The sequence below is a fragment of the Grammomys surdaster genome, unplaced genomic scaffold (genome assembly GCF_004785775.1).
Source record: "Grammomys surdaster isolate TR1022 unplaced genomic scaffold, NIH_TR_1.0 126546, whole genome shotgun sequence".
Taxonomy (NCBI): Eukaryota; Metazoa; Chordata; class Mammalia; order Rodentia; family Muridae; genus Grammomys; species Grammomys surdaster.
In genome coordinates this window covers 9,242,675-9,253,457 of record NW_021621338.1, presented here as the reverse complement: position 1 = coordinate 9,253,457, position 10,783 = coordinate 9,242,675, and the positions used below count along the sequence as shown (strand labels likewise).

The 10,783-nt window shown below is 36.4% G+C and overlaps 1 protein-coding gene across 1 annotated transcript in view; it reads left to right on the top strand.

Annotated features, from left to right (window-relative positions):
- The window catches only part of Znf385d (zinc finger protein 385D), a 315,456-nt gene extending 305,940 nt beyond the window's left edge, over window positions 1-9,516 (top strand). Inside the window, exons 6-8 of the mRNA XM_028760641.1 lie at window positions 6,618-6,796; window positions 7,998-8,099; window positions 9,009-9,516. Of these exons, the coding sequence (XP_028616474.1) occupies window positions 6,618-6,796; window positions 7,998-8,099; window positions 9,009-9,242 (515 nt within the window). The 3' untranslated portion in view covers window positions 9,243-9,516. The remainder of the gene's footprint in view (window positions 1-6,617; window positions 6,797-7,997; window positions 8,100-9,008) is intronic.
- The last annotated feature ends 1,267 nt before the right edge of the window (window positions 9,517-10,783 follow it).

Genomic DNA, 10,783 nt, shown 5'->3' with positions numbered 1-10,783 from the left:
GAGAGAGAGAGAGAGAGAGAGAGAGAGAGAGAGAGAGAGAGAGAGAGAGATCATGAAGTTGGGAGGAGAATATTCAAGTGTATTTAGGAATAGATGGAAAGGGGGAGTGATAAGCAGGAAGAAAATACATTGTATGCCAATCTTAAAGAGTATCTTACAATATAGTAAGGTGGTGGTGGAGCCTCTTAAAAGCTCTTTAGGTCACTGGGAGTGTGTTCTTGAAGTCGTTACTGGGAATCTGTCCTTTCTCTTTACTGTCTTTTTCTAGCTATGAAAGGACTCTATAGAACTTGTCATGAAATGCTTAGTCATCAAAAGTCCCCATGACAGTGAAACTACCTAATCAAAGACACAAAACCACAAGGTGATGGTGTTGTTATTTTACTGTACTGATGGAAAGCTGTCTTGCACAAAGCTCCTCCTTGTCCTACCTGCACATGCAAAGCACAAACAACATATTATTTAAATGACTTTCAAGTTCAGCTTCTCATGGATCAACTGCTAAAAAGCCATGTGACCAATAGGTGGCTTTTTCATTTTGGATATATGCAATCTTGACAGTCTTTACCACTTCAGACATTTTTATTATATGAAATACCAGCATGATAGTTTAGAAATATGTTTCCAGAACTATGCAGTGAATTAATAGTTTGGCTTACCTGATAAAAAGAGCTTGTACATTCCTGTGAATGTTTGTTATTTAGCTACTTTATATTTGTTGACCTCTTACTGGTTAACAAAAAGAAGAAAGGCCTTCAGAGCAGTAACAACATATATTTTCTCACTAGATAGTTAGATGAAAATTCTTGCTAAATGTGGCCTCATGTACAAAGCAGTGGTGGTGTTTCAGTTGGGTCACTGACTTACAGCATCCTTGAAATTTAACCATAACATTGTCTACTGAAGGCATATAACTTTACAATGGCATTAGACCTTTTGGGTTCTTGGAATATGATATAAAATATTTGTAACTTATTTATAATACTCTTGCACAAATTTAAAAGTCCCATGGTGAGGTGATATATGCCTGTAGTTAGCATTAGAGGTCTGATGCAGGAGAATCATAAGTTCAATGGCAAACAGGGCTCTCATATATAGTAAGATGCTGTCAAAAAATAAATAGAAAAATAAAGGCACATAAAAAATCAGCCTAGTTGTCTTCACCAGTGTCCTATGCCTTTTAAGAGACAGCACAACTGTGACAACTTTTATAAAAGAAAATATTTAATTGTGGTTTGCTTATAATTTCAGAGGTTTAGTTCATTATCATCATGGCTGTAGGCATGGTGTATGTAGTCAAAGGTGATAGCTGAGAGTTTTACATCTGGATCCACAAGCAGCAGGAAGAGTTGGGGGAGAGGGAAAGAGGGATGGAGGGAGAAAGGGAGGGAGGGAGATGACAGAGGCAGACACAGAGGCAGACAGAGACACAGAGACACAGAGACAGGGACAGAGAGAAACCCTGAAACTGGCTTAGGCTTTTGAAAGCTGAAACCTACTGTGCCCAGTGACAGTTTCTCCCACAGGTCAAATTTCCTAGCCCTTCTCAAGTAGCATCACTTCTTAATGATCAATTATTCAAACATATGAGCCTATAGGGGTCAGTTTTATTCAAACCACCATACTAATTTATGTTCAAAGTAATCAAAAACAAAGTAACATAAATAACGAAGCATCATCTCTCATTACACTATGAAAATGCATTGCTGTTTGTCTACTTACTTTCAAGCAGGAGTTACTCTCTTGAAGAAGGCATATGAAAGCATGATTTTAGGTCCTATTCTTACGTGGCCTGTTCTGAATGTGTTGTGTTAGTCATAGGATTTTTCACGGGAAAATAACTCAGCATTTCCCATGGTCAGAGTTCTAGGGGATTCTGAGTAACAGAATCACCTGGATGTCTGTTGTTCATCTGCTTATTGTGTTATGAAGATTCACTGATTTCGTGCCTTTAAGTCCATCATATCTGACTACTAGGATCTTGAGCCTGAACCAAGCTTCTCCAAGTTTCTGGGACCCTTGGCTCATTGTACTTTTTGTGTTGTACCCCAGATTCATGCTATCTGTCCTCTTTCTGCTAGGCCCTTTCTGGTATAAAGAAAAAAAGTTCTTCTTGCCTCTCTTTGACAAATTGCTTTTTACATGTCTCTGCTCCTACCAAATCACAGTTTATGTTTGTTCTTAATACAACTGGGAAACTAACAAAAGCACAACAGTTTTTAATGCCTTATGGCATTGCTGGGCCTTCTGACACCATAGATACTATTTTGCATATTTAATGTTTATGAATTTGATATTTTGTTTATTCCAGAGACAAAATCAAAATGAAATTAAGATGGAAGATGCATTTTGTGTAAGAAGACTGGGGTGGAAAGGCTAATTTTATAGTTAAAGGTTTTAGAGAAGAATATTTGGGGCTTGTGATGCCCAACATTGATTTCAGGTATGCAGGTTTTTAGTGCTTTTCTTCTGTAGTGCACAGGAGACAGTACATAATGAACAGCATAACTAAGCATACCTAAAGAGCACCATGCACTGTGTTATTAGGGTTGATTACTTTAAGGCAGTGTACATAGGCCTCACCAATGACATGCGAATGAGAGGGTACTTAGATTGGTCATTTCATGAGGCATTGTATCTGTAGTTCCATGGTGTTAAACATTGAAATATGAATGGGCATTAAGATATTAAATTTAAGGCATTGGAATTACTTATAAGTGGGTAAATTACAGACTCTCTCAAGGTAAATTGTAGCAAGATAGATTTCCTCTATGGAATTGCTGTAGTAATGCTTACAAAGTTTGGATCAAGAGACTAAAACACTGAGATTCTTTGTTTTCACACTACCACTTTCAAGATCTTTACTGAAAAAGGTATTATTTGTATAAAAATTTAATGAGTATAATGTTTATTACAGCCTAATTCTATAAGAAAGAAAGGAGGAAATTCTAATTTTTTGCATTGAATGTGATTATCGAATGTGCTGTCATTAAAATTCATGTGTAATTCTAAAACATTATATGACTCCATAAAAATGTTTAGGCAGCATCACTTTAGTTAAGTTATCCAATCTTTTTAAAAATTGACATATAAATAATAGCATGAGAGATGGCTCATTAGGTAAGACAGGACACACCAGCCTGGCAGTTTGAGTTCAATTCATACCTACATGTGAATGGAAAGAACAGGACTCCACAAACTTGACTTCTGATTTCTACTGTGTGCCATGGCACATATGACCATCCCCTTAATAAACATGCACAAATAATGAATATATTAAAATAGAAAATAAAAAACTGCAATATGAAAACCAATTTCACATTTTGATAAATTCTAACTGGTAGAATTGTGTTTGGTTTATTTTTAAAAGATACCATCTAGTTTCTTAAAAAGTTATTACAATTACTGGTTTATTTTTTTAATTAGATATTTAGTTTCCCTTTCCATCCATCTTTCCTTTATACTAACACTTTACTAACAAAGCCGACAGAGAAAGGAACTCATAGGTCTTGGGTAGAGCTCTGCAAGAGGGTGCTTACCTGGTAAATGTGGGCCTGTGCGTACAATCCCTAGCACCTCAGAGTGGGGAAGAGAAGGAATGGCAGGAGGAGAACAGTTGAAAAAGGAAGAGTTAGAGGTGTAAAGGGAGGAATATGAACAGGAGGGAATGGAGAAAGGAAAATGTGAGGAGTGAAGTAAAAAGAGGAGAAGGAAGAAGACAAGAAGGACAAAGAGAAAGAGTATATTTTATATTCTATCCTACAGATGATAGAATATAGAAAGGAATGCAACCCTTTTCTTCCCATTTTAAAACAATATTTTGCCTCCCCAAGGTATCCAAAACCAAACAAGTAGCAAACACAAACAGGATTTCTGAAAGCTATATGACTTACAACTTAACCTGGGGTTTCTTCTTTCAAAAGACATGGAACTTCAAATGGAGGCCATTGTCAAAGTCAACCTCACAAAGGTCTCAGTCCACCTTGCTTTCCACAATTTCTTTCCTCAGAAAGAGAAGAAGTCAAGGGTAGAAGCAAGTTTTCAGTACCAGAATGAGCAGTTACGGAAACAGGCCGCAGTTTTGCAAGGTGCTCTCAGATTGCTGAAACCTGAGATGGTATCTCTGGTCAGAGACACACTTTCCAGATGTCAGGATTTAGGAAGCTCTGATAAGTAATAAATGGCATGTATTGTAGAGAACAATGATGGTGGAGAAGAAAAAAGAACTTGAAGTAAAATCCATGTTTTCAAAAGACTACATTGCTGTGTAGAATGGTGTACTGAAGAAAGACTTGTGTACGACTGGCTCCTAATAGTTTTGAAATCCATAGTCGGTATTTGAAAACATAGCTAGAAATTGATTTTCTGTTTTCTATGACTTCAAGTGGTGTTTGCATTATGACAAAATGCATTACGGCACCTGCTTTGTCATCTCTAGATGTGATAATAATAGCACTTATCTCATAGAGTGGCAGTGAGCAGGAGAAAATTTAGCATAGCCTCTGAAATGCATTAAATATTCAATTAAAAGCTTTTAATAACCACGATGTTTACACTATTAATGAACATTTTCTCTCTCAGTGGTATAAATGCTTTAAAATTAAGAGTACACATTTTGTTCCTGAAGTCTAGCTATGTTTAGAGAAAATACAGCTACCTTCATAACTTGTTCAAACTTGTAAAAATCTCATAAAAGCTGCAGATTATCTATTTATAATGACTGACATTCTGTATCTGTGTGCATAAGGTCATATTACACAAAAATCTTTTTGTGTGACTGAAGATAAATGATAGCTAAAGAGGCACTTAGTGTCTCTGTTATGCCAGATTTGCTACATTTTTAGGTGTGTGTGTGTGTGTGTGTGTGTGTGTGTGTGTGTGTATGTGTGTGTGTGTTCTAATATTAGAAGTTTCAACTCACAAATGATGTGAAGCTAAGATAAATGAAGGTTCCCTTGTAAAATTCAGAATGAGAATAACCTACAGCTTTCGTACACCTAAAGTGGTCTCATAAGTACTTCCCATTTTGTCTGAATCTTCTGTTCAATCGTCTTTAAGATGCGTCTACACATAGGACACTATGGTCCCTTATTCTTTTCCACCTTCCAAGGAGCTGGAAAATATTTATGCTTCCAGTATTTCAAGACATTATCACCCAAAAGAAGCAGCAAAACATCTCAGCCACCACAGTGAGCGGGTTCTGAGGCTCAAGCCTCTGTGCATTCTCTCTTCCTGCAAGATGTCAGTTCTTTTATTTAGTACAAGAGCATTTTTAATAGCTATGCACTAAGAATAGTCATTATCATGTGAACAATCTAAGTTATAGGAAAGGACATTTCTTATTTGGACTTGAGAAAGCTCTGCTTTTTTTTTGAATAGGAAAAACGTGGCTATAAATCTCTTTTTGTGATATGTCATTTGTTTAACATCATGTAATCTGTATCATACTCACAACATTGCTTTCTCATGAATACTCAAGACTTCTTCACATGTGACTCAGGAACACTTTTATTCATATTTAAAGAACTAAGCACTAAGCAACAATCCCATAAATACAAGTATAAGGAGCTACAAAATTGAAATTCCAAAATTAAAACAGCATATAGGAAAAAAGAAATTTCCATAGCAAATACACACCATTAAGTGGAAAAAATTTGTATGTATGTATATATATATATGTGTGTGTGTGTGTGTGTGTGTGATAAAAAAGTGGTACATTTGAACTATAGAGAGGCCTAGGGCAATATTCAGTAGGTGTGGCATTGCCCCATTTACTTCTGATGCTAATATGACAGAAACAGATGTTAATAAAATTACATTAACTAGGTAAGACCGTCCCTAGGTTTGATAGCTTAATACTTTAAACACTAACTGATTTTCAGCATAACTACTTAGCCTTTAAATAACTTTTCTTCTTCTTAGACACTTGCTTACACTTGAAATTATAGTTCATCACTAACTATTCTTACACAGCTTTATTTGACAGGCTAAAGAGATCTGCTCAGTGGTTATGAGAGCTTATTGTTCTTGCAGAAAACCTCAATTCTGTACCCAGCACCCATGTCAGGGTGTTATAACAACTGCCTCTAATTCTGGTTCCAGGGGATCTAACACCCTCTTCTGGCTTCTAAAATAAAAAATTTAAAGTGATATTTACTATAACTACTACTTTTTCTCTTTGAGCTTAAAGCACAGGTACAAGAAAGCTTACTTGCATTCTTTTTAAAGTGTGTGTTTATTAGACCCACTGCTATAAGCGCACCGTGTCTAACCTGATGGTACACATCGCCTCCAACCATACCTTCAGCAAAGAGATAACTCCTGTTATTTGTGTCATTTTACCATCAAGAGTAAATGAGGCAAAGTCACTCCCACTGAATATTGATCCAGGCCTCTCATTTAATTACCCTACTTATGGATGATAGTTACATGTGATATTCAGCCTTTTGAAAAGTTAATGATTTAATACTGTCTTATAAAACAAGAGTTCCTTGTTACAATCTACTGTGTCTTAAACGTATTCCAGTTAAACCTCATTTGTAATTCTATTTGAATGCTGTCATTAATAACATATTAATTAACATATCTTTTTTATTTTTTCTAAATATTCCTCATAGGTACTAAGCACAAAACCATGCTAGAAGCCCGCAGTGGAAGTGGAACTATCAAGGCCTTTCCTCGGGCAGGAATGAAGGGCAAAGGACCTGTTAATAAGGGAAACACAGGCCTCCAAAACAAAACATTTCACTGTGAAATATGTGATGTGCATGTCAACTCGGAAACACAACTCAAACAGGTACCATAAGAAAACCAACAGGGACACCCTGAGTAGTCTGCGTATGTTTCTATTCTTTATTTCCAACCTCTCCACCTACACAGACATCTATCTTCCTATTCATCCACTCAGGCATCCGTCATTCCGCCCATCCACCTACCCAGAAAACCATCCATATAACCACTCATCCATCATCTTCTAACTAAACACCTAACCAGTTATCCATCAATCGACTCATCTACGTATCCTTCCACACATCCATTCACTCACCATTCATTCACCAGGATATCCAGCTACGTCATCATCATACACCTGTCAGTCCATCCATCCACCTACTCACATCCGCATTTACCCTTTATTCACTGTCCTTATTTTAGCATGTTTATTTTAGTTGTTGAGGGAATACTAAGATGCAGTGGCTAATAAATAAAACCTGCTGCAAATTGTTGGCAATGAGTTTGTCTGTTTCTTGTGAGGCTTCTTTTGGAGCTGAAGGGTTATTATAACTTTTCTCTACTGAGTTTTCCACTCAACACAGTTAGTTTTCTTTAAAGACCAGTATAATGTTCTATTTTTTGCATACTTAGATATTTTCATGCTACAACTAATTTTGTACTTCACTGTCACTTTATTGTACGTCCTCTCATTGTCTGTATTTATTTTACTGAATCTCTAATCCTTCATCCACCTGCTGATGCAATGACTAACAATGGACAGTTATTTGTGCTGCAAATAAAGGAAAGTAGTGGTACTTTTCCAGATGAATGTTCATATTGTGTTGTGGTTTGTCTATGGATGGTATTTTGCACCTTAGTTATTTATTTTTAGAATTTAAGGGAGGAATTGGCATTTGGCTGCTCAAATATGAGGATAGTTATTGGTATGGAAATACATTCATGCCTGTCTGGGCATGTTTGTTGATTTGCACATAACATTTCTTCAGACATTCTTTCCTCTGTAAATACTTTTGAGAAGATATGTGGAGTGATAAGGCAAATAGAGGCGAGAAAAGAAAATTGTTCTATTTATTAAAAATGCATTAAAGTGAATAGTGTGAAAGGCTTCAGAATCCAAACAAGAAGTGCACATTTCTCTTTTACTTTTGTTGTTGTGAAGCTTGCATGAAATCTGCATTATATTCTTCCAGATTAAAAATATATGTGTTTGAGGAATGTGTTTGATGTGTTGTTTTTAAAGCTGTCATTTTGTTTGCTTTCAACAGCATATTAGCAGTAGAAGGCACAAAGACAGAGCCGCTGGGAAGCCCCCTAAACCTAAGTACAGCCCTTACAACAAACTGCAGAAGGCAACACATCCATTGGGGGTGAGTGACACTGTTGCTTCCTGAAAGAGAAGGTGATGATCTCTATGTCCCACGAGGTACATGGGGTGGAGGCTGTCAGGTACTACATGAAACAGGTGTAATAAGAGGACAACAATAAAAACAGTTGAGTTTTGGATCCAGCCTGCCCTCCACCAATGGAATCCTTCCTGACTTAACTTGTTCTAATGTTTACCACCTTTAACCTCAGCTCATCTGTTTAAGCTGAGATTTGTCCCTGAATACATAAACTGGAGAGAAGCCAGGCTTTTGAGTCCAGTGAGGAATCATTTAGAATGTGGTCTTGATGTTAGGGAACACACTCAGAAAGGATGTCAGAGATACGACTTCAAATTGCTGAGTTAAAGTGTTCAGGAGATAAAACATTAAATGCAGGCAACATTTATACCCTCCCAAATTTGTATTTTTCTAAACCATCATCTCAGTGGTATGGTTTAAATTTTGTATGATGATGCATTGAAAGACATTAAATGCAAGAATATATAGGTCTTTGAAAATGTCCTTTCCACAAAACATCAAATATGCTTTCTAGAAAAGGAAGCATGGAGGTATAATTATTGTTATTTTTTAAAACAATATTGGTTGCCTGACAGTTGCTGTATGTACAAAGTTTAGCACAACATTCCTCTGCTCTTTTTCCTCAAGGCAGGGACCTCCTACAGAGGTATAAATTTCAACTAAAATGCAGAAAATTGTTGTCTTCATCTCTGGAAGATGCTTAACGATGCTTGGTGGGCTATTGGTAATTATCTTCAACTTTTCCCAAAAGAAACAATTCTACACTTTCTATTTTAATTGTCAGCACTTAGCTTTGTAGCTGGTCTACCGTTTTACTTTCCAGTTACAAATTCTAAAATGTTTGTTCTTGATCCTTTTTAAATTTCTTCGCAGGTAAAATTGGTATTTTCAAAAGAACCTTCAAAGCCACTGGCTCCCAGAATTCTCCCTAACCCACTGGCGGCTGCGGCAGCTGCAGCTGCTGTGGCAGTGAACTCCCCCTTCAGCCTTCGAACTGCTCCAGCAGCTACCCTCTTCCAGACCTCTGCACTTCCTCCTGCCCTTCTGAGGCCAGCTCCTGGACCCATTCGGACGACCCACACTCCTGTGCTCTTTGCTCCTTACTGAATTCCAAACAGGAGGTGTTGTACTGCAATAATTTTTAAAACAACAAAACGAAACTAAAATCAAACAAAAGAGAACTATGCAGCGTTTATTTATAGTTTAAAGTGTATCTGGAGAGCCAGGACTTTTATAGTAAAATGAAAAGATTATTTAAAAAAAATAAATAAATAAAAAAGTGTGGGGGGTTGGGCTATGGGGAGGGGAGGGGAGACGTGGCATTTTTTTCCAAATTAAAGCATTCTTCTTGAACATTGATTGTTTTAGAAGTTATCGCCAACACTGACTCTTAGTGGTATCTAGAGCTTCCAGAGTCTTTGTGACTGGGCTTTTTTGGACACCTGTTTCCCCTGCATTGTCTTTCTGCTTTCTGAAACAATTATACATTGTTTAAGGGCATTAACTGGTTCCAATGTATATATATAATATATATATAATAATTTACTCTGTAGATCATATATATATATATATATATATATATATATATATGAAAAAAAAGCAACAAAAACAAAGCAACACTGTGAATAGTAGTGCCCTTGCTGGTCCTCTGGCTAAGACAGCAGTTACTGGATACGTATCCAAACAAAAGTAGATACAGTAGATATCTTGTCAAACAATAGCGCTGTGTCTCATTCTATGCCATTAGGTTACAAAGAATTGCAAAAGGTAGAATGAACAGCTATTTTATACTGAAAATCAGTAAAAACAAAACAAAAAACCACCAGATGGTACACTGGAAACCTCCATGGTCAGTGACCCCATCCTCTGTGCTTAGAGATAGGGCAACACTAAGAACGACATTGCCTTACCAGGTATTAGATTCCCACTTGGAATAGGCATTGCTGGAGAAAGTGAAGTGTTTGGAATGCCAATGTCTCTGAAAACTGATCAACCCATGTGTCATGGGCAAGGAGTAAGAAATAAGTAGAACTGTTTTATTCCAAACATGAGGAGCCCTCAGAATATCAGATAATGGTGTAAAATGAACACAGATCGACAAAAGCAGAAAAAACTTGTCATCTGTTATAACCCTTTATGTCATGCCAGTAGAAGCATAGCAAAGTGTTTTTGCTTTAAATATGAATGTATGAAGACAGACGTAAGCATGAGCTATGGCTGTGTTTATTGTTACTTTTTCCATCCGACATGACATAGTTGAGTTCATTGCACACCAATGATATGGCATTAGCAAACTGTATTAGCAATGTCCCCTAGACCATCATTCCTCCAATGGCATTGTGAAATAAGAACTGCCTTTGATATTTACTACAGAGCTGAAAGAAACAGATGTTTTATCTTTAAAAGAAATGTATCAGGGGAATATATATATATATATATATATATATATATATATATATATATATGAATGTATGTATATTGTATATGTGCTAGAAAGATTAAGAAATTAAATTATAAAAAGAAAATCTATATGAGATTATTCTATAACTACTCAGTGTTACATGTTATCATTAAATTGGTAACAAATGGCATGAAATAGTTGTGCCTTTAATTTGTAATAAAGGCACTATGCTTTTCCTATAGAAAGC